A 24,961-nucleotide genomic window follows, 5' to 3' on the forward strand; every position below is an offset into this window, starting at 1 on the left:
ATATATATATATATATATATATATATATATATATATATATATATATATATATATATAAAACTATGGCATGGTAACATTATGTTAACAAGATATTAACAAGATCTTTTTCGTTTTATTTGATTATCACTCCTAATAATCTTCGTTGGTTAAAAACAAGAAAAATTTCTACTTTTGTTATTTGACAAATTTAAGCTATGAGAAGCTTAAAAAAAACATGAGTAACTCCCTTTTTTATTTTGTGAAGTTTCTTTTACATTTTGTGAGGTAATAAATGTTTTTTGCTTTATATGAGATGTATATTATGAGCTAATACATTGAACAAAATAACACAAATGTTTGAAAATATTACAACATTTATTTATTTGCATTAGCACAAGCATCCAAGGGATTATGTGAATCTGAACAAGTCTTTACTTTAAGACAATATTCCTTCCATTTATGGGATTCGAGTTTTTATAAGAAGGATAATAAGAAAATGAAGAGTAAGCAAGATAAAATGAAATCTTTATAAAAATTAATATCATTTGAAAATGATGTTTTTTGACAATGCAACCAATGACGTTTAATTAATTTCACTCTAAAGCATTGTCATTTATTCATTTATAGTAGTTTCGTTAGTTTTAAGACTGAATTACTCACACGAAAATTTTTTCTTTGTATTTTTTGCTCTAATATGACTATTTCTTTTCTTTCAAAAATTTCTCTTTTCGACATGCTCCTTCATTTAAAGCATCTCAAATACGACCTGTGGTATAGAACCAATCTGCTAATTGTAGGTAGGCAATGCCAAGGTATCCTGCGGTTTCTGTGTCATTATTTTCAAGATCAGAATTCTGAACAAGTTAGACTGGATTTCCAAAAAGAACCGACATGACAAGAAATAACATAAACATGCATGCTTAATAAGTTTGACCTGTCGAAAATGCGATGGCTTTAACACTATCCCGATGATTAATAGTTATCGAAAATGTCCCCGTTTTAAGTGCACTACTAACAAAAAAGGACACGCTTTTTCAACTGAAAGTGAGAGGTACATTTAAACCTAAAACGAATACCTTTATTTGAGTAGAGCTTCCCCTCCTCCACTCCCTGCTCTTTACTCTAAATTTTAATAGTGGGTTTAAAATAAATTCCAATCCTGTGCAACTGCTCTTGTCTTTAAGCAGTAGAGGGGGACAGCCATCTCTTCTGCTGAAACCGCACAAAAAAATTATTTCTTTTTATTGCTTATTGTCTCTTCTTGGTGCTTTTTTAGAAAAGCAGTTCATATTACTTTCTTCCGTTCCAAGTTTTTCTAAATATGTGACAAAATTGGAGGACGACACACTGATGGGTGTCATCTCAAAATTTTAATTAGAGAATTCTAGCTATCAGGGATAATAACTAGTAGGGTATTAATATCCTCTACGAATTGTATTTTCATTCGTAGTTGAAACGTTTAATCGTGAAAAATTGTGTCTACCCAAAAATTTCTTGATTGGAAGCCACAAATGACTTTTGTTTGTGGATAAAGGGAGGAGGGCAATATCAAAACAGGGTCTGATAAGTTGATCTGGGACTCCAAGAAGTTCAAATATTCGGGGTTTTAGTTCACGTTGGGCTAGCAATCTGTGCAAATTGGTGCACATTGTATTCGTTCGATCTCTTTAAATCTGACAGAATTAAGTGTTTACGCAACGGGTTTAAACGATAACTTAAAACAATAGAGGTAGTTTCGTAATAACTATTGCGTTCTTACTTGAACATGCCGTTTCAAAAACTTCGATAGACCGACAACTTCATCATTTAACCGATGGTGAAGAAACAAGCACAAACGAGAATGTATAACAATTCGATAGTTTCGTAATAATGAATAGAATGTCATCTATGGTATTTTGATCCTGAAAAGTTAGGGATGGCTTTCTAATACCAACTAGATTATATAAGATATTGTTCCGAGTTTTAATTCGTTACGATTTCTATGATTGAAAAGGATAAAGTTCAACTGGCCGCAAAGTCAATTTAGTCCCTTCTTTTGATACTATTTTGTTGTTGTTTTTTCAACGCTGAGGAATAGCCTTTGATCATATGATTACTGATCGATAGCGAAGAAACATAACCAAAGTGTTGCTCTCGCAACACTTTAGTCGGCGAAGCTGGACAAAGGTTGCCACAACACTTCAAGTTGCCCAGTCAACGTAGGTCTAGTTGCTCTTGGTGTCTTCGCAGCATTAGTAGCTGATCGATCTCTGAAGTATATATACACATTTTTAACATACCTATTTACATAAAAATAAATACTCTACTTTTTTTCTAGATTCTGCTTGTTGCCCTTTATGTCTCAACAATATTGGCCAAACCAAATAATCCAAAGGAACCGGCTATTGATTTTCAAGATATGAAAAGAGGGTTAACAGCTAACAGACGGGGGTTCTTCCTCTGACGATCCTAGTTACAGGCTGAGAAGAGAAGCTCCTGCCGAAGAAGATCTGAAAGGAGCAGAAACTCATCACTATAGTTATTATCCTTATCAATATTATAGTCATTATTACCCTACATACAGTTATGTATATTCATCATATGGATACGCACCGTACAGCTATGGTCACAGACGGTATTGAGGCTAGAGAGAAGAAAGTATTAAGTTACAAAAGTTTTTTATGTAATTTATTTTTAAATTAAATGTTTTTTCATCCATTTAGTATTATTTTAGCTGTTTATTCTATTCTTGATTAGGCTATTAGTATTTGAGCTATATTTCTTTTTGTACATCAAATTTATAGAAAGAGGGCATTGTTTTCAAATTAGTGGAAAAAGGAAAATCAAACAAACGCATCTGCTGCCCATTACAGCCCTCCCTGGTAAGTTCTGTAAAGAAATTCTAGGTATATATATCTACCAAGCTTTTGATAAATATATTAAGCTGCTAAATTTATCCTTAGAATTTACATGTATTTGGTCCCACCACAAGCCATAAGCAAAACTAAATGCCAATCAAAGGCATTCAGAGACCATGTTCTATCGTTACCTTATTAAAATATCCTTTCCGTTCACCGTACTAATTAAACATTATTTCCAGAAAGAGGCAAGTAAAACTTATAAAAAACAAAAATTATTACGAAAGATTTATCAAACCCAAAAGAAACAGAAATTAAAATGAATAGTCACATTAAATATAAATATAGCTGAAATTATTGCATATAAGCAGATGAGTTATAACCAATTTTTTCAAAAAGTCATACAAAAATTTCAGATAGAGAATGTGTACTTATTAGTGACAATAACTAGTAGGGTAATGTCCAATGCAGTTTGTTTTTCAGTCGCAGTTGAACGGTTTGGTAGTGAGGAATTGTGTCTACCGTAAAATTTCTAAATTGGAAGTAATAAAAGGCTTTTTTGTGGGTGAGGGGAGGGGAAATTATAAGACAAAGTCTGATTTGTTGATTTGGGACTTTAAAAAGTTCAAATATTCGGAATTTTAGGGCTGTCGAGCAGGTTCCACTCCTCCTGTCTTCGTTCGTAAATAATCCCAACCCTGTTTATATTGAAAAAGAAAAGATTCTAGTCTGTTTTATGCAATTTTCTGAGTCAAATACTATTCCAATCAAATTCTAGTTTATTTATTTTCAAGAATTAGCGTAAGCCTATAAATTGGTCTATGAAAAAGGAAACATGTTGAGAAAGAATTGTTACTTCACAATAAGCGAAAAATTGTTGTTTTAAATTTGAATATTTTACCACTATATTTAACCCTCCTCTCCCATAAATTGCAAATATATAGCCAAAATTCTAGGCTATATTCCCTATGTGTTTTTCCGTTTCTTGATTTAGTCAGTGTGGATTCAATTTAGGCTACGACTAACCATGTTGATAAAACATTGACGCATTGAAAAATCCAGGTAAAATATTCAGTTTTGGCTACATATTTGCACTTTAAGGGTAAATATAAATTGGGTAAGTGGGAAAAACAAAGTGGAAGAACACTCCAAATGTGTTAACTATATCCATATTTTGAATTAAGAATTGATTTTGTAACATCTTCTTATACCCAAAAATTTGCTCTCTGTTAGTTTCAAAGTTCCAACACTTCAATTCAATTAATTTTAAAGTCACTTCAAGTTTAACCACGCCAATCCCAGTAATGCCTAGAAGAGGTGTTAAATCACAAAGCATGGAGGTGGGCACAAAATCTTTGAATTTCGAGGAAAGGGGGTAAATTTGGCATGTTAATTTTTTTTCTGAATGTACAAAAAGGATTGATCAATAAAAATATCTTTCAGAATCGTCGCTTATGACATTATATTATATCCAAGCATTTTTTTAAGGAGGGGGACTAAACGGCTAAACTGGAGGGGACTAAAAAATTTGATAAAAGGCTAATGTCGGGCAAAATATTTCCTGGATATAGTGTAGCAATAATTTTGCTGTCCCCCATTATTTCTATAACGCATTCCCTAGCTCTTGATGTCTCATTTTAAAATAGCTTATTATAACCTTTATCATATATCCTTTTCTATATAATATTTTTCTATTATTTGTGTATCTATACAATCATTTTTTTTCTTTGTAGCTGTCTAATATATGACTAAACAAAAATACTGTCTACAACCTGTAATGCATTGTCTTTTTGTTTTTTTAGCTTCACAAAAGAAGAAATGTTGTATAAAAATAATTGTATGTTATACATTACGTCCTGCTCTACTAATGCTGGTCAACAAATCTGTAAAAACTACTGTTTTCTGACAAGGAAACATAGTGATAATGAGAAAGTTGTTTTCTTGAACACTAAATTTTTAAAAGGGACTATTTTCAACAAAAAACATTGGAAAAGTAGCCTACTTCTTTCACAAATAGGGCTAAAAAAATTACTGCTTTAATCAAACGGTCCCAAAATAGTATTTTGGTACTACCCGTGGCACTACCTGCTTGAGAGGTGAGGGAGCACCAATTTTATGTATAGTAGTCCAGTAGCTATGTTTCCAGGGATATTGGGCAAGTCAACCCGCAGTTCCAAATGACCATAAACTCTGGTGTTAATGCACTTTTCTAGTACACGAGAAATAACAGGTAAGACCAAGATAGGCCGATAATTTCCAAGATCATTCTTGTGACCGCCTTTAAAAACAGGGGTAATCTTAGCAGTTTTCAAGCAATCAGGAAACGTTCCCCGTTTCAAGCACAAATTAATGAGGGAAGTAAGAATATCAGCAACATAAAGAAACGCTATTTTTAACACCAGAAGATTGAGTGAATCACTACCTGCCGATGTATTTTTCATCCCAAAGATAATTTTCTCCAGTTCATCACGAGAGAAGGGTCTCACATACATAGAAATATCAATTGGAGTCTTAATAAGAAACTCCAAGGGAGGATCATCATCAGAAGATACTATACGGGAAAATAAATCTACGCCAATATTAGCAAAATGTTTGGAAACAGCATTACGTATCTCTTCAGGTTTCTTCGTTGGTAGGTCATTCTGCATTACTACTTCATCGGGAATAATAGACTTCTCTGTCGATATCGCACTTTTAATTATTTCCATGATTTGGCAGGGTTGTCACAAGTCTCAGTGAATTTATCTACGAAACATTTTTTTTCTTACATTTCTCAGAAATTTATTCGGGGCATTTCTATAATTTTTTAAAAATTCTTAAGCAAATCGGATCATTTCCATTATTTATGGAATTCTTATAAAGTTTATCTGTTTTATTGATACAGCGCAACAAGTTAGGCGACATACATGGTTTCTTAGGATTATTTTTCCTTGATGGCGAACGAACCATTATATATATTTTTGTCACTAACAAAATTAGTTTATCGTAAAATCTTTGAAAACTCGTATTTATATCATCCGTAAAGTCTATCAAATTATTCCAATCGACTTAAGCAATTGCCTGCTTAAATTTTTGAAGGTTACTCTGGCTAAACACAGCCAGAATAATTTAGGAATTATTGGTGCTGGCTTTTGGGGAATACAGAGATCAAATCTTGTTAAAATTCCAAAATGATAGGATACATTATTATTATTAATAACTGTTGGATAACTGTTGTATTATTAATAACTGTTGGAGCTGAAAAAACAAATTTGAAAAAATGTTGTCAATTAGCTTCGATGATGAGGTTGTGCATATGCACTCATGTGCATATATTTATAGTTGGAAACCAAAAGTTGGACATTCAAAGCTGCACTCGCATCCAGCTCATTAAGGTCAATATTAAAATCTCCGAGCATCATAAATGGATGTGAACTAGTTGCTAGTTTCTCCAGCTGCTCATCCAAAAGATCCATAAAGATTGGTATGGAGCCAGATGGTGGCCTATACAATACAATAACAAATGCATCTTTAGGTTTCAGCCTAAGCTGAAGAATAAATGGTTCAAAGCAGTGGCACCATTTGGGGGGGGGGGGCAGGGGGGGCCATGCCCCCCCCCCCCCTGATTTCTGGAGGGGCCCAATTTCAACCACGTAATTCTTTGTTTATTCGTCCTTGTTCTACTTTTTTCTCTTTTTTTACCGTATTTCTACTGTGAATTATTGCTAAATAGCAAATTCAAGATACTCGACGATTATTGCATTTCAAGAAAGTATCCTGTTTTTGCCGTTCTCCCTAATTAATTTATGGTCACCCTTTTGGCAGGGGTTTGTAAAGTCCTTTCTGGGCTCGGAGTACTTCTGTGACATTGAAGTCTCTCCAGTGATTAATGAATCCCGTCAGTCGGCAAATTTATGTGTAGGCTAACATCTGGAAAAGAGGGTATCCAGACCAGGGTGTCATTCCAGTTTTGTATTTAGTTTCTCGTTACCCTTCATCAAATAAAGAACCGTGAAACAGTGTTGAGTTGTGTTCAAGTTCAAATCGGATTATTGAAACATGAGTTCATCCGGTGCGAGTGGTGCAAAAAAAAGGAAAATAAAAGCCCAAAGGAAAGAAGAAGAAATAAAGATGCAACGACGATTGGCTTCGTTTTTCAAACCGACTGTAAGTAAATCTACCACATTTTAAATTTTGTTTCGTCGACCAATCTTACTGAACGAACCAGAACAAGAGCTACGAGCTCATATGGCACTTGTTACGAGTGTTTTTCTATTTAATTTCTGATCATTTTTTAAATAAAGCCAGGAAATCTGGCTTCACCTCCACGGAGAAATCCCCCTTGGAAACATCCTCTGAACAATACAATCCTGGTTAAAATTTACTGGGACAATTACCCTTAACACTTCCAAGCGTGAAATTGAGCCAGTAAATAGAAAGCAAGATATATAAAGAAATTTTGTATAGGAATTCTGGAAAATTTTTCCAGTACACAATTTCCCCTGAAAAGTTCATCCCCTAGAAAATTCATTTTCCATGGAAAATTCTCCCCGAGCCCCAGCCAAAAAAATCGTCCTCCCCTTCCCACCCTAGAAATGTATGCATGCTTCCGAATAAGAAATACTATATGTAAACAATGGTCACATTTTTTAACTTGAAGACCTTTTCCCAAGAGCTCTGGGGTTTCATGTTATCTCCAAAGACATTATTATTAGGCCTTTCAACGATGTTGAACAAAATAGCTATCTCAGATTTTTGGTCAGGGGAATTTGGGGGAAAATGGCGTGGGAGGGGGCCTAGTTGCCCTCCAATTTTTTTGGTAACTTAAAAAGGGCACTAGAACTTTGAATTTCCGTTAGAATAAGCCCTCTCCCGATGTCTTAGCCCACTGGTTCGATATGATCACCCCTGGGCAAAAAAAAAAAAAATAAATAAACACGCATCCGTGATCTTTCTTCTAATATGAAGTACAAAATTCCACATTTTTGCAGATAGGAGCTTGGAGCCTCTACAATAGGGTTCTCTTAATACACTGAATCTGATGGTATGATTTTATTATGATTATATGAGTTCTAAGGGTGTTTCAGCCATTTTTTGAAAATCAGGCACATTTCTCAGGCTTGTAACCTTTGAAGGGTAAGACTAAACTTAACAAAATGTATTTAAAATCAGCATAAAAGTTTAGTTCTTTTGACATATCTATTGGTATCAAATTCCGTTTTTTAGAGTTTCGGTTACTATTGAGCCGGGTCGCTCCTTACTTACAGCTCGTTACCAAGAACTGTTTATAAGATAATGCTCAGACAAATCTTGTTGAGTTTCTTCTTTTGAAGAGGAAAGATAGAACAAAAAGCGACAAAGATAAGAAATTTCAAACCTAATAAGTTTTCGTCCGCATGAATTACTATGGCTAGCTTCAGTTTACCTTGCTTCAAAAAGTGTTTAATCACCCGACAGCAGTACTCGTGCATCATATTTTGTGTTTATTGATTCTAGGTTAAAATATAGAATCAAGGGAATGATAGCTTTGCAAGGTAATCCTACATAAACAAAAAAATAAATAAAGAAGTGTATCACAGAAACCTATAAAAACCTACAAAACATAAAATTGAATAGCACATTGGACTTAATTGAATGAAATAAAAAAGAAATGTTTTTTCAACTGAATGTAAGAATAAACATTAAAGCTCAAAACGGATAGCAATTTTTAAGTATATGAAGGGGTTCACCCCCTTGTCAATACTCGCTCTTTACGCTGTTCAAATTTGGTTCCAATTCTTTAAGAATGATTCCTGAATCTCAAAGGCCGTTTGATTAGAATAAATATCTCTTTTGAAAGTACTAAAAAAAAAACTTTAGCGTAAAGAGCGAGGTATTGACGAAAGGGTGAACCTTCTCATATGTAATAATTTCTTTTCGTTTTAAGTTTCCATCCTGCTCCTTACTTTGAGTTGAAGAAACTTTTTTTTCATTTAATTTCTTATTCTTTTTTTAATAATGCTTGGAAATCCAGTGCCCCCTTGATTGAAAATTCAGCTCCCCTATGAAAAGTTTCTCCATGGAAAGATCCTCCTACTTAACCTCCTCTGCTCGAGCTGCCCCCCCACCAGAAAAAAACTGAAAACGTCTGTATACTTTGCAATTACCTATACTATTTATAAAAAAGGGCAAAGTCCACAAATTGAACACCTTCCCCCAGAGACTTTGGACAATTAAGACATCTTTAAAGACATATTTATTAGATTTTTCAAATATATTAAACAAAATGGCTGTTAAACAAAATGTAAATATATTTAAACAAAATGGCAAAATGCGGAGAGAGTTCTACGAGGTTTTGGACAGAGTGTTAAATGAGTTTGAAGAGCGTTTTTCTGTCCAGCTGCCAGTGCTAGAAGCCACACGTTGCCTTAACCCCAAATCCAAAGATTTTATGGACTCAGATTTACTTCTTGTGATCGCGACATACTTCGATCTGGCGGGAATCGATACTATGCAGCTGAAGTGTCAAGCTTTAATAGCTCGTGCATTTGTGTCGCAGCTTCCACAGAAACCGGCAAACGCTTTAGATGTCTTCGAACGCCTCGGAGGATTGAAAGAAGCTTATTCTGAGCTTCTTAAGGTCGTCAGGGTAGTCCTCACACTCCCGCTCACAACGTGCTCAAATGAACGTTTTTTTTCTGTGTTGACGTTTGTGAAGGACTACCTCCGGACAACGATGGAAAACGAGCGACTTTCGCATTTGCTGCTTATATTCTCTGAGAAAGCTGCAGTGAAGGAGCTCAATTTTGAGAAGCTTGTCGACGACTTCGCAAAAATGAAGCAAAGCAGATATCCATTGCTGAAGTAACTGTACGTAAGTTTCTGATTTATACAGTAAATGTTCTGTTTTGGTACTGTTTTTGGTCCCTAAATAAGCTGCAAAATGCGAACCCCAAAGGTAGTACGGTACCTAAAGGCATGTTCGAAAATTTTAAAAATTTTTAGGCTGGATGGGGGCCCAAAATCGATTTTTGGCCCCCTCCTAAGGTTTTCTGAAATGGCGCCACTGGTTCAAAGACCATTTCCTGGTATACTACTAAGTCATTTCTTACCAAAGCCTCAATATCGCTTCGAATATATGCACCGTTTCCTCCATGTTGCCTAAACTGTCGATTCCTATTATAAAATTTTTATCCTGGTATATTTAAAAGAGCGAGGTGGTGGTCATTCAGCCAGGTTTCAGTAAGACCGATAACATGAAAAACCGAAAGATCACATACTTCATTTAAAAAATTAAACGAAGAATTTAGCCCTTGGTAATTAAGATAGAAAACATTGAGACCTCTCGCATCTCCATACTCAGATAGAATTCCATCTTTAAGCAAATATTTGGAACTAATGGATTTACAATGCCCTGCTGCCCCAATGTCATAACTCCGATGCAGCTGCTCCGTATATACGCCCCCAAAATCTAAATTAGAAGCTCCCAGAGCATTAAGACAGCTAATGCTCCGGGAATCCTGATCATAATTATCCATTGTCATTAAATTCAAGAATAACCTCGGTACATGGTTTCAATAAAATAACAAACAGACACAAAAAGAAAAACAAATTGAAAAACAAAAATAATCCACTTGAAAACACTAATAAGGAAAAGAACAGGCGATGAAAATATTGACTGTAACCCATTCATCTTTAAAGCTCAAGCTCCTAACGCAACGGCTAACAACTTAGTAATAAACAAAAACCCCAACATCATAGGTTCACTTGAAAACTAACTTAACAAAACTTCAATAGGACTTAATCAACCAAAATACACAAATTGCGGTATCAACAGACCCTTTGAATTGTACCAAGTTACTTTATCTACAGTGTTATTTTTTTACAAATAACAGGGGTAGGGTGGGGGGTACCCAGCATTCAACTCTTTTATCCACTAGGCATTTACGGATACCCAGGAGTTCCCTGCGCACAATACGCACACGAGGCGTAACTTCGTCACCAGTAAAAACATTCTTATAAATGTTGAACTGTTTTCCTTTAAGTTTTTTTGCATTTTTCAAAAGAGAAAGACGAACCTGTGTATAGTCCACTTTAATTTTAGCTAACTTTTTAGAGCACTGAACAACACTAAAAGACGACAAGTTTTCTCTATCCAATGATAATCCATGCACCAACACATCCGAAATCAGAGACTCAGCATCCTCGATAGGTACTTCATTTAAGCCCTAAAATAATTAAACAAGAAAAAAACAAGTATTTTATAAATGAAAGTAAGGAGCAACATTAAAACTTAAAACGAACAGAAATTACTCCGTGTATGAAAGGGACTTTTCCTCCTCAATGCCCCGCTCATTACGCTAAAGTTTGACTCTTTCACTTAACTCCACTTTTTAAAACAGTAAAAAACTTTAGCAAAAGAGTGGGGCGTTGAGGAGGAAAAGCCCCTTTCATATACGGAGTAATTTCTGTTCATTTTTTAGTGTTGCTCCTTACTTTCATTAAAAAAAAAACTTGTTTATTTTTTGTTTAATTTCTAGACGTTTTTTGAGTAATGTATGTTTTGATCTTGGTTCTCCGCACATAAATAATTAAAACGAAATTTGCATATTATTTTTTTTTGGCAAAATGGCTTTTTCATATTTTTATCGGAAGATTTTGAGAAAAAAAAGGGCGGGGCTTGAGGCATAGTTGCCCTCCGATTTTTTTATTACTTAAACAGGTATTAACTTTAAATTTTTTACGAACGTTTTCATAAATAAAAAATATACGTAACTTACGAATTAACCTACGTAGCGAACTTCTGTATTCGTAGGTTTTTATTGCGTTTATGAGGGGGTTTGCCCCCGTCGATATCTCGCTCTTTACACTAAAGCTTAAATTTTGTCCCAATTCCTTAAGAATGACTCCTGAATCGCAAAGGCCGTATTATAAGTAGTTCTAATTACTAAAAATATTTTAGCGTAGAGAGCGAGGTATTACAAGAAGGTAAACCCCTCATATGTATTATAATGTCTGTTCGTTTTCAGTTTTAATGCCGCTCCTTACTTTCAATAGAAAAAACTTTTCATATTTAATTTTTCATTGTTTTTTAAAATAATGCTAGAAAATCCTGCGCCTCCTCCATTGAAAGTCGCTTCCCCCATGATAAGTTCCTCCATGAAAAGATCCTCCCACGTAACCCCTCCCCTCAACTCCCCATCCCAACCAAAAAAATCCCCCTGAAAACGTCTGTACACTTCTCAGTAACCATTACTATATGTAAACACAGGTCAAAGTTTGTAACTTGCAGCCCCTCCCACGGGAACTGCGGGGGAGTAAGTCGTGGCTAAAGACATAGTTATTAGGTTTTTTGACTGTGGTGAATAAAATGGCTATCTCAAAATTTTGATCTGGTGACTCTGGAGAAAAATGAGCGTGGGAGGGGGCCTAGGTGCCCTCCAGTTTTTTTGGTCACTTAAAAAGTGCACTAGAACTTTTAATTTCCGTTAGAATGAGGCTTTTCGTGGCATTCTAGGACCCCTGAGTCGATACGATCACCCCTGGGAAAAAAAACAACAAATAAACACGCATCTGTGATTTGTCTTCTGCAAAAAATGCAAAATTCCACGTTTTTGTAAAACTTTTACAATTTTTTGAAACGTCTACAACAGGGTTCTCTGATACGCTGAATCTGATGGTGTAATTTTCGTTAAGATCGTATGGCTTTTAGGGGGTGTTTGCCCCTATTTTCTAAAATTAGGCAAATTTTCTCAGGCTCGTAACTTTTGATAGGTAAGACTAATCTTGATAAAACTTATATATTTAAGATCAGCATTAAATTGCAATTCATTTGATGTAACTATTCGTATCAAAATTTTATTTTTTAGAGTTTCGGTTACTATTGAGCCGGGGCGCTCCTTATATAGTTCGTTACCACGAACTGTTTGATAAGTTGCACATTTTTTTGCGATTTTCTTCAATAAAAGATTCACTGACTACTGAATTCATTTCATCCTTACATTTCTTAATTATCTCCGATTGGCCCTCCACAATATTCTTCAAAACCAGAAGTTCAGATTTAACTGTTGCAAGTTCATTTTTTCAAGCATATTATTTTTATTTTCTATGGATGGAACACGATTGGTCACTGCACATATATCAAATTTTTATCTCCAAGACATTATATTGGAGTGCCTCAATTTTCGCATTTATGGACTGCACCATTTCCAGTATTTTAATAATATTTTCAGCATTTGTTCTCTGACAATCAGTGAGAACACTACCATCAGAATTATTTGTCGAACTCATAACAGGGTCCGATAAGTCCGCTTCAATTCGGTTACGTTTACCGCTGCCTTTCTTTCCCGTATTAATGGTATTAAAATAAGACTATATGCTTACCTCTATATGAACTATATTTCCCCACACTAGTTCCCAGCGTGCAATGTATATATGCGTTAAAAGGGTACGTCTTACACCCAAATAAATAACTTTCTTAAAACCGAAAATGCTGGCCAAAAAATACAGGATGCAGGAAACTCCTTCTTATTCAATTATCATTTAAAATTATGTCAAGCTATCACGAGTAAAAAACATTACATAGTATTCGATGCGTCAGGTTAAATGCAGTCAAACAAGTTCACTCATTGACTGCTGAATTAAAACTGAAATTTGGCGAGTCTTAACGTTTCCAAGTCTTAGTTTTTGTTTTCTCCGAAAGCTTCTTCAGTATTTCTGAGTATTCCTTTGATACATACGTTAGGTGTTACTTTTCTTAGATTTGGAAGTGGCTATAATCTATTCCTTGGAATCCCTCTTGATGGGAATCGATCTTACAAATTCTTCATTAATGCTTGAAAGGTTAAGACTACCAGGAATCTTGGCATATTATGTAGGAAGAAACATACTTTCTCTAGATCTATCTTACGTCTTATTTTATCTACCTTGATTTTAATCAGATATTTATTATTACCCTATCACTTGGATATTTACCTTCAAGTCAAATTCACAGAATTTAGCGTCACTCTAAGAGAAAGCAAGATTTGTTCTGGCTCCCTCTGTTAAAATAAATTCTTCCATTCGTCAAAACAATCTATTTCCTCCTTCAAAATAAACTTGTCCCTCCATCAAAGTAAAACAATCCTGCCATCTAAACAAACTCATCCCTCCATCCTTCATCATCCGATCAAAATAATCTCAACCCTTCTTCACTCATCGCTCTATCCAAACAAACCAGAGACTTTATCAAAACAAACTGATTTCTCCACCATTATTATCCTCTATCAAACTCAGCCCTTTTCCCTCTTTCCAAACAAACCCATCCGTCTATCAAACCAAACTCATTCCTCCATCTGTTATCCCTCCATCAAGAAAAACTGATCTTTCAACGTGCAATCCCTACATCCCTCGTCCATCATCAAAAATTAATCCCTCCATTCCTCATCCTTCCATCAAGCAGAGGGACAGCTTTTTTATGGAGGGATGGTGCAGGGATGAATTGCTTTATTTTTATGGAGGGACGAGGAATTGAAGGTTGACCAGAGAAATTATTTTAACGGAACGACGAATAATTAATGGATTAGATCATTTTGGTGGAGGAATTACGCATGGAAATATAAGTTCATTTTGACGGAGGGATTAAATATGAAAGGACGACGTATTAGTTTAAGTTGATGGATGGATTATTGAAGAAGGAATGATTTATTTATGATGAAGGGATGAATTTCTTTTCAAGAAGTGATGACAGATGAGTTTATTTTGATGAAAGATTGATAGATAAGTCTATTTTGATGGAGGGATGACGGATAAAGCTAAGAGTTTGTCATGGTTGAGGGATGGAAGGATTGGGGATTAGTTTGTTTTGATAGAAGAAGTAGGGATAGAAGATGAAATGGTTTTGATTGAGGGATAGAGGTTTTTTTTTTCTATTGAAGATCATTAACCTTTGGCAGTTCTCACGGAATACTTACAAACATTACCCCATTGTTTTTTTGATCCGTCACTAATTAAAAATTTATTGACCGTTGTAGGATCAAATGGTTTAGACTTATATATAGACATCTAATCACCACTCAAGCTCCTGAAAAACTTTGGATGTCAGATTGAATTCGGCTGAAAAATCCCTCCATTCTATTATTTACAATTGTTCATTTATTTCACAAAGAAAAACATATGTTTATATAGATATACAAGAAGCAGGTAAATATTATTTTGAAAAGGATAAGTGGTATAACTTATAAGAATTTATTTTAAAATAAGACATAATAAGACTTGCAAAACGTAATTGTAAGAGTAGGAGGGAGCTTCCGGGCCCACCCTCTTCCTGAAACTCTAGGTTAAAAAATTAACTCTCTTAAAATCCAAGATTTTAAAACCAGAAGTTATATAGGAGATGGCTATTTGTCTTGTTGACGAATGCTTTACAAAATAATTATAACATGATATTGCCCGATAGGTCTAATACAATTATTTCTACACTATGCCCGGGAAATGTTTATCTTGACATTTGTCTTTAGATTTTATCAATCCCTTCTAGTTTAGCTATTTACCCCCCCCCCCACCTATCCTAGAACTTGAATATAATCTAACGTCATTCAAAAAAGTTATTTCTATTGTTATTCGGTATTATGAAGCATATTTAGAAGCATTCCAGCTTCAAAAATGACGAAAAAATGACAGAATCATTTTTGATGTCATTGTCAAATGTCAAAATCAGTTAATTTTTATGCATGGAAAAAGCTATATCCAGGCGTCAATGACATAAATTGGAGAACGGGCTATCGCTTCTCGATGCTTTGTCTAGTTAGCTTTTGAAAGAAAACGAGTTTGAAAGATACTTTATTTTTTTTAAATGTACATTCAGTAAACAAATCCCCCCCCTATCCTAGAGCTTGGATATAATTGAACATCATGAGAAAGATTTTTAGTATTATTTTTTGTCATTATGAACACTTCTTAGTTAGAAACATGTCAACTTCAAACATGACGGAAACTGTCAAAGTCAGTTAAATTTTATGTATAGAAAAGGCTATATCCAGGTATCAATCATGTAAATTGGAGAACTGGCTATCGCTTCTCGATTCTTTGTCCCGTTAGCTTTTGAAAGAAAACAGTTTGAAAGATACTTTATTTTTTTTTAAATGTACATTCAGTAAACAAATCCCCCCCCCCCTATCATAGAGCTTGGATATAATTGAATATCATGAGAAAGATTTTAATTTTATTGTGTTGCGGAGCAACACTACTGCTTTCGTTTTTTTTTTTTTTTTTTTTTTTTTTTTCACCGTGATCAGCGACCTGTAGCTCCGAAGTGGTAAGAGTTGAAAATTTGAGATTTTTCGGAGGGAAGGGAAACGTGAAACAGAGTAAAAAAGTTCCAGAGAAGTTCCTAAAATTTCTAACAGTTTTCCATAAAAAAAAAACCGTTTTTTTCTTAGAAAATCTAAGTTCGATGTTTGGCGTCAAGTTAAGACGACCCTAGCTTCGGAAATAAACTTGTTAGAAATTCAGTTATAACTTTCATTTGTCTCTTCGAGAACCGGAGCACAAAATTCCGTTGCTCTTACAGATTTCCCGGAAATAATTCCGGAAAAGTGCATCTCGTTCCGATTTTTTTTGGAATTTTCTCAAATTTTCGATTTTGATGTTTCTTATATTTTTATCGAGTAGTGCTATGAAAAGTATACAAGAAGAAGTGAAGTGTTCTATATACCAAGTTGCTTCGTTCTCTAAGAAATAATTTCCGAAGTTTCGACGCTCTAGAGGTAACTTCTGTTCTGGACCAGCTAGAATTTTTTTCCAACGCGGTTCGACAGGTCTCGATCTCCTAACAACTGGAGCTTACAATAGTTTCTCCGAAATAAAATTCCTTCTGTGGGTTTTTCTATTTGGAAGTTTTGTCATACCCTCGGGGCAATTTAAATTTTTTGGTGAATTTGATTTGTTTTATATTTTCCTAGCTTAGACCTCAAAAGTTAAGCAGAAAACTATAAGACGTTATTTCCGTATCTCTTTCAGATCTCCCGGAAATAATTCCCGAAATGTGCCTCTCGAAACATAATACTTCGAATTGGCGTCAAGTTAAGACGGCCCTAGTTTCGGAAGTAAACGTTTTAGAGATAAAATAATTATGAACTCATATAGAACTTTTATTGATGTTTCTCGTTTATTTCTGGACCAGCTAAACATTTTACCAAACTCAGTTTAGTAGGAGCTCGAAATAAAACCATATCAAAGATGCTTCAAGATAACAATCGAAGCCGCATTAGAAAAATGTCCTCTGAAGGACATAATGGAGACTGTTGCTCCGCAACTGTGTCCCGTAGGGCACAGTTGCACGTGTTGCTCCGCAACTGTGCCCTAAGGAACAGGGCACAGTTGCTGCAACACTTCCCGTTGCACAGGCAACGGAGGTCTAGTTATATTTTGGCATAATAAACACTTGCTAGTTAGAAATATGCCACCTTCAAAAATCGAATTGTCAAAATAAGTTAATGTTTTTGCAGGGAAAAGGCTATATCCAGGTGTCAATCATATAAATCGGAGAGCGGGCTATCGCTTCTCAATTTTTTGTGCCGTTAGCTTTTGAAAGACAACGATTTTGAAAGATCCTTTATTTAAAATTTTTATTTATTTTAAAAATTGTATATTCAGTGAAAAAAAACATTCCTCCCCCCTATCCTAGAGTTTGGTTATAATCTAGCATCACGAGAAAGATCCTAATTTCATTATTTTTCGGTATTAGTTATTTTTTGGACTTCTTCAGCACTGAACTAGCTTTCAAAGTGAGAAAATCTCAAATAACTGGATTAAATTGATTCAGAGTTCAAAGTAAAAGGAATTGGTTTGAATTGGATATTTATGAACTGTGAGTAAAACCGGTCTACTTTGACTTGACTAAATTTATGTTACTATATGAGCGGATAGTGTATCTGATTTGATCTGAATTGAATAAATTCATTTTTTGCTCACTACATTCTGTTAACGGGGGATAGTCACGCACCCCTTTGGCTTTGAAGATCTGAGTGTCCGTACCGCAGAGACGTACTGTGTTGCAAGATTTTGATTTTGAGAAAAAAAGAGTGGTGGAGGAGGCCTAGTCGCCCTCCACTTTTTTGGTTACTTAAAAAGGCAGCTAGAACTTTTAGTTTTTTACGAACATTTTTATTAGTAAAAAATACAAGTAGCTTAGGAATTAATTTATGTTCCGAACGTCTATATTCGTATGTTTTTATTAATTATATGAGGAGGTTTGCCCCCTCGTCAAAATATTGCTCTTTAATTTTCCCAATTTCTTAAGAATGACCCTTGAATCCCAAAGGCCGTAAAATAAATAGTTAAAATTACTAAAACACTTTAGGGTAAATAGCGAGGTATTGGGAGCTGAGCCCCTAATATGCGTAATAATTTCTGTTCGTTATAATTTTTAATGCTGTTTTTTACTTTCAGCTGAAAAAACTGTTTCATATTTATTTTTTCATTAATTTTTTTAAATAATACTAGAAAATGCCGTGCCCCCTTCAGGAAAATTCTCTTCTTGAATGACAAATACCTCCATGGAAGGATCATCCCACAAAACCCCCTCCCCTCAATCCCTCCCTCCCCCCAAACCAAAAAAATCCCCCTGAAAACGTCAGCACACTTCCCAGTGACCATTACTATGTGTAAACACTGGTCAAAGTTTGTAACTTGTAGCCTCTCCCACGGGGACTGTGGGGAGTAAGTCGTCCCCATACCATATTTATTAGGTTTTTCGAATATCCTGAATAAAATGGCTATCTCAGAATTTTCATCCAGTGACTTTTGGAAAAAAATTAGCGTGGGAGGGGACTTAGGTGCCCTCCAGTTTTTGGGTCACATAAAAAGAGTACTAGAACGTTTAATTTTCGTTAAAATTAGCCCTCTCACGACATACTAGGACCACTTGGCGATATGATCCCACCTGGAAAAAAACAAAAAAAAACAACAAATGAACACACATCCTTGATGTGTCTTCTGGCAAAAAAAAAAGAAAATTCTACAGTTTATAAGAGCTTTAAACTTTTACAGCAGCGTTCTCTTATACGCTGAATCTGATGGTGTGATTTTGTTAAGATTCTATGACTTTTAGGGGGTATTTCCCCCTATTTTCTAAAATAAGACAGATTTTCTCAGGCTCGTGGCTTTTGATCGGTAAAACTAAACTTGATAAAATTTATATGTTTAAAATCAACAATAAAATGCGATTCTTTGATGTAATTATATCGAAATTCTTTTTTTTAAGAGTTTCGGTTACTATTGAGCTTGGTCGCTTGTTACTACTGTTCGGTACCATAAACTGTATGACAAACAGAGAATTGGAAATATTGAGAAGGAAACATGTTACGAAAACAATTCTTACTTCATACTATCCAGAAAAATTATAGTTAAGACATTTAGGATCTTCTTCCTCTCTAATCCCCCCCCCCAACATCCCAAAATATGCATATATAACTAAAATTATATATTTCCTTGGATTTTGCCATGGACCATTCTTATTTCAACCTGGTTAGGTGTAAATTGACTCAACCAACACAAAATAAAGGGACGGAAAAATATTAGGGAATATAGCATACAATTTAGGCTATACATTTGTACATTAGGAGGTAAAAGGTATGGGGAATGTATTCAATACGTATTAACAACATTTTTTCTGCTTATTATGAAATAAGATTTATTTATTAACATCATTTCTTTTCAATAGCCCCATTTTTAAGTTTACACCAGTTTTGAATTTAAATGAATATGAATTTGATTAAAATAGTAGGCCTATTAAGTTTGGAACATGATATAAAACAAAACTAGTATCTAGTATTTTTTTTTTCAAATACGAATAGGCTTGGTTTTGCTTTGGGACGAACACAAGAGGGAACAAGTTTTGGGCCCGTAAAGCTTAGAAATTATAAGGTATACACAATTCCGCACTACTCAAACTTTCAACATCAAATGGAAAAACAAATCATATAGGAAATTAACACTAATCGGCTATTATTACTAATAGCTAAAACTTCCCTACCCGGAATTGTAATGTCATAAGCAATGGTATGTTGTTTCTTATTATCAACAGTACGAACAGCAGCTAGTTAGAAATATGTTAATGGCAAAAATGGCAGAAACTGTCAAAATGAGGTATTTTTTGTTTGTAGAACAGGTATCAATGACATAAATTGGAGTACGGAGTTTTCCTAAAACATATTTGAAGAGAACTTTGAAAAAGCTACTATGTTCAGCATTGTTTCAAGATTCAATAATTATGTCTTTGGGGATTTCAACCTCCCTATAGTTCTCACGGCCATTCGTTCATTGTTTACATATAGTTTTTGTTATTGAGAAAAGTATTTCATTTTGAATCTAACTTTTCAAAAAGACGAAGAACATTCACATGAGCTCTTAAGAGAATGTTGGTTAGAGTGTTGAATGAATCAAAGCACGTTATGTGTGTGCGGATTTCTCAAAAGGGTTTAATTCAGGAATTATTCAGTGTATTAATTCGGAAACTTCCAGGAAATAATAAGGGAGGTGATCAAAAAGACAATATTTGTATGCTACCACTATGACTTCAAACTACCACCACTACTAGAGCTACCACTAAATCTATCACACTACTCTATTTACAATATTGAGGGAAATTTTGAACTAAATCAAAAGACGTTACGTACTTGTACATTGTCTAAAGAGCGTATAATGAGAATTGATTTAGGCATTAAGCTGTAATATATGATATGATGGTGACAGCCACCAGTATTTTAACTTTAAAGCCACACCAGAGAGTTTAGTAACACGATCCAACGGTCAGAAAGATTCTACAATCTTTTTTTACCGCACTAATAATACCTTGAAAAGTGTACTAATTTTGGACGAGGTTAGGGCTAACAGTTAGACTCAAGGTGCCATGATTTATGTCTATGATATGAATATTTTCTCTATATGACTTGGCTGGAGCGACAAAAACAAAAAAACAAATCAAGTTCAAGTTCTTCCTAGTAATGAATGGTAAGTAAATAACGATCCTTTTGAATAACGAAAATACAAGAGTCAAACTATTGATAACATTCGATCAAGGAATCAGCTATTTATTGTGATCCTTAATTTGTATTTTTTATTAGTAATTAATGAAACTATTAGTGCACAATAAATAATATAGAATTATAGAAAGCAACTTTATTAAGGGGCCATTTCAGTAAACATATATCGTCAACTTTAATCTAATTATTGTATCTTGTCTTAATTTTCATAGTATCCTTTTTTGAATATATAAATATAATATATAATATTATATTTGAATATATTTAATTTGTATATTTTGTCCGTTTGCTTTGTTCAATGCCTTTGTCATTGTAAGCTGCAATTGTTTATTACATAGTTTCTTTTCAATATTTTTCTTTTATTGAAAAAAAAATTATATTTCCAATCACAATATGAAAATAAAAAAGGCTCTAAATTTTAAATGCTGGCTAATAGTTTTCAAATAGAAAGACCCCCAAAGGAAAAAAAATACCCTTTCTGCATACTATTTTTCGAAGAATTTTGTCTATACGTTTATCGTGATTTATGCTTTGTCGTGAGACAAGACGCGTTTTAATTTTAGAAACCAATTAAACTTAGAAATAAAAATTCATGTTGATAATTTTTTGCAAGAATTTTTGCCTGAAATATATCTGCCTCGATTGTCCTTAAAGAGCTGTTCTGGGTGGATGAGAGGGTGAAAATGAGAAGAAAACATTGGTTTTGGCTTTCCTTAGTGTCTTGAAGAAGCTACACTTTGGTTTTCCAATTATTCGGAATATCGTTTTCCTTTCGACCGCTTTTTAGTCATCGTAAAAGAGCAGCAAAGTCCCTCCGCAGATTTAATGGAAATGTCATACTTCAAGTTAGTTCGATCAATAGTACCTTGTCCTTAGAACGGTTGTGTAAAATTTTTGCTGATTCAGAAATTTCGGCTGATTTTTGCTGCTTTGTTTTATAAATTTGATATTTAAAAAGAAAGACTGCTCTAATGCAAATAATTAAAAATAGAATAAGGAGAACAAATAAAACCAATGAGTTCTAACAATATTTAATTTACAAATAAATTACATACAAAAATTTAGAAACTTAAATAATTCCTTCTCCTCAGCCCCAATACCGTCTGTAACCGTAGCCGTACGGTGCATATCCGTATGATGGATGTGCATAACCATATGAAGGATAGTAATGACCGTAATAACGGTAAGGATAATAACTATAATGATGAGTTTCTGCTCCTTTCAGATCTTCTTCGACAGGAGCTTCCAATTCAGATGCTTCTCTTCTCAGCCTGTAACTAGGATCGTCAAAGGAAGGACCATATTTCTGTTTAGAATCCTGCCATCCTCCTTGACCTGTTAACCCCTTTCTGAGATCTTCAATTTCAGGAGATGTTTCCTTTGGATAATTTGGTTCTGCTAATGCTGCGATGATAACAAGAGAAACGATCATAATCTAGAATAAAAGTAATTACTTATCCAACAGTTCGTAGTAACAAACTATAAGTAAAAAGCGACCCGGCTCAATAGAAACCAAAACTCTAAAAAACAGAATTTTGATAGCAATAGATATATCAAAAGAATGGGCTTATTATGCTGATTCCAATTATATAAGTTTCATCAGGTTCAGTCTTATGCATCAAAAGCAACGGGTCTGAGGAAATTAATCTAATTTACGACAGAAGAGGGAAAGTCCCCCAAGATGTCACAGAATTTCAATGAAAATCACACCATCATATTATGCGTATCAAAGAACACTACTGTTAAGTTTTCAAGCTCTTATCTGCAAAAATGCAGAATTTCGTAATTTTTGCCGGACGAAAGATCACGGATGCGTGTTTATTTATTTTTTTCCCAGGAGTGATCGCATTGAATCAGTGGGCCTACAGCATCGGACAAGGGCTCATTCTAACGAAAATGAAAAGTTCTAGAGCCCTTTCTAAGTGACCATTAGAATTGAGGCAACTAGGCCCCCTCTCAGGCCCCTTTTGTTTCTCAAAAGCACCAGATCCAAATTTTTAGGTAGCTATTTTGTTCAACATGGTTGAAAGGCCCATTAACTATGTCTTTGCAGATAACATGAACCCCCCCCCACAGCCCCAGGGGATATATCTTTAAGCTTTAAAAATTGTCCATTGTTTACGTATAGTATTTGTTATTGGGAAGTATTTATACATTTTATGGTGGGGAGGGGAGGAAAGATTTTCTGCTACAGGGATTTTGCACAGGGAGAGTTTTCTATGAATACAAAGTTTCCAGGGGGTGAGCTTTTTACACTACGGGGTTTTTCCAGAATTCCGTATCGGGGGATTTGGCCAGGATTCCTTTACAAACTTTCTTTTTATGTCTTGTTTTCGCTTTACTCTTTTAATTTTAAGCGTGGAGATGTTAAGGGTAATTTTCCGGGGGAAATTTTCACCATGATTGAATAGTCCAGAGTATATTTCCGTAGAGAGGAAAATTTTTCCGAAGGGATGGAGACAGATATCCTGGGGCTATTTAAAAAACGATCAGAGATTAAATAAAAAAAAGTTTTTCAACTGAAAGTAAGGGCCAACATTAAAACTTAAAACGAACAAAAATTACTATGTAAATAAGGGGGGTCATCCCCTCCTCAACACCACCCTATTTACGGCAAAGCTTAAATTTTGTTCTAATTCCTTAAAGACGACTCATGAAACACAATGGCTATTTAATTAGAACTATAAGTAGCTTTTTTTAAGGTGACTAAAACTTTGGCGAAAAGAGCGAGGTGTTGAGGAGGGGCGAACAACCTCATATGCATAATACTTTCTATTTGTTTTAAATTTTAATGTTGCTTACTTTCAGTTGAAAAAAACTTTTTTTATATTTATTATAAATGGAGTTTTATATGTTAAAATATGTATGTTTTTTTTTAGGAAATTAAAGAACCAACAAGAAACTATTGAATTAGATATAATCATTAGCTAACGTTTCATTCATTCCCAAAAATGTATTGTAAATAATTGCGTAATATGCACAAGTCTTTTGAGAATTAAATATAAGGAGATGTTTATAAGAGGGAATATAACTGTTCTAACTTTACTAGATCATAAATCACATACAGATAAATGTTGCATTGACTTTCTTTGACAGCTGAATCGATCTCATCCTTCATGATAAAAATAAAGAAGTATTGAAAAAAATCCCTTCTTAAGGGATTTCAATAAAGAAATAGAAAAAAAAGAAGAGAAAAAAAGAAAGGAAAAACAGTGTGTCTATACTAAAAGGATATGAGTAAAACTTTCCAATTTGAAAAATCCAAAAGATTCAAACATTTCAATAGCCCGATGAAACGAATAAAAATGGGAAAAAAGAATTCAAAAGCCCTCGGATAAAAGAAAAGATATAAAGCTAAGAACCAATTGACATTAGTTCCTTACTGAATTAGAAAACCCATCGCCATGTCGAGCTGAATGCACTAATAAGCTAAGTAATACAGCTCAGTTCTATAAAGCTACGACTGCTTTGAAGAAATCAATGGGCTATATATTGGGCTATATAATTGCACATTAGGAAGGGGGTAAGGTATTCGGGCAGTGCCCCTAACCTAGCACAACCGAATCTAAGCTAGCCCCTCTCCCCCCATGTGCAAATATATAGAGCAACTTACTCAAGTCAAATGCATTCTTTCACACGTCACTTGTCTTTGATGCTATAAAACGAATTTTCTGAGATCTAACCTAAGCGTAATTCTTGAGTGTGTTTCAGTTAATGTACAGGTAAAACTTTAAAAGTCAATATAAATTTCAGCTTTTAAAAAGTCTATTGTTACGATGTGTTAGTGTCACTTTAGACTACTTGATGCTGCAAATGTTTTCCAAGTTGAGGGTTGTCTGTAAAAATAATTTGAAACTAATCTGCAATTAGAAATGACAAGAGTAGACAACTTACACATTTCATTATTACCAAGTTTTTTGGAGAGTAATCAACTTTAATAAAACGATTCAACTGATTGTGTTTGTAGTCTAAAGAAGTCCTTATATACTTTCGAAAATACAGGTTATACATTCCTAAATCAAATTTGTTAGAGGTGAAAAGATGTCGGGGATTTTTTTCTGTTGATGTTGGATATCGCAGCGGTTACGCAACGACATTTAGTGTAAACAAAGCAAATTAACGATTTTTATTAAGGGTGTGGCTCTTCTAAACCAAAATTCTTTG

General features: G+C 34.3%; 2 protein-coding genes and 1 long non-coding RNA gene across 4 annotated transcripts in view; all 3 read right to left on the reverse strand.

Annotated features, from left to right (window-relative positions):
• The window catches only part of LOC136032126 (uncharacterized), a 51,589-nt gene extending 26,784 nt beyond the window's left edge, over positions 1 to 24,805 (reverse strand). Inside the window, exons 1-2 of one of the 2 annotated variants that reach the window (XR_010618649.1) lie at positions 24,692 to 24,805; positions 21,813 to 22,232 (exon numbers count right to left, since the gene is read on the reverse strand). Coding sequence is in view for 1 of the 2 variants with exons in the window: in XM_065712298.1 (XP_065568370.1) it covers positions 24,692 to 24,700 (9 nt within the window). In the remaining variant the exon portion in view is untranslated. Of the gene's footprint in view, positions 1 to 21,812; positions 22,233 to 24,691 lie in introns of those variants that run through there. The other variant, XM_065712298.1, reaches the window with a different exon arrangement.
• LOC136032129 (cuticle protein 14-like) overlaps positions 1 to 24,961 on the reverse strand; it is a 119,623-nt gene that overhangs the window by 52,514 nt on the left and 42,148 nt on the right. The gene's annotated exons all lie outside the window — the stretch shown is intronic.
• Positions 354 to 13,405, reverse strand: LOC136032138 (uncharacterized). The gene is made up of 3 exons (XR_010618660.1): positions 13,356 to 13,405; positions 10,853 to 11,002; positions 354 to 2,468 (listed from the first exon to the last, which is right to left on the reverse strand). It is a non-coding gene; the product is annotated as an uncharacterized LOC136032138 (long non-coding RNA).

The sequence above is a fragment of the Artemia franciscana genome, chromosome 10, assembly GCF_032884065.1.
Source record: "Artemia franciscana chromosome 10, ASM3288406v1, whole genome shotgun sequence".
In the NCBI taxonomy this organism is placed as follows: Eukaryota; Metazoa; Arthropoda; class Branchiopoda; order Anostraca; family Artemiidae; genus Artemia; species Artemia franciscana.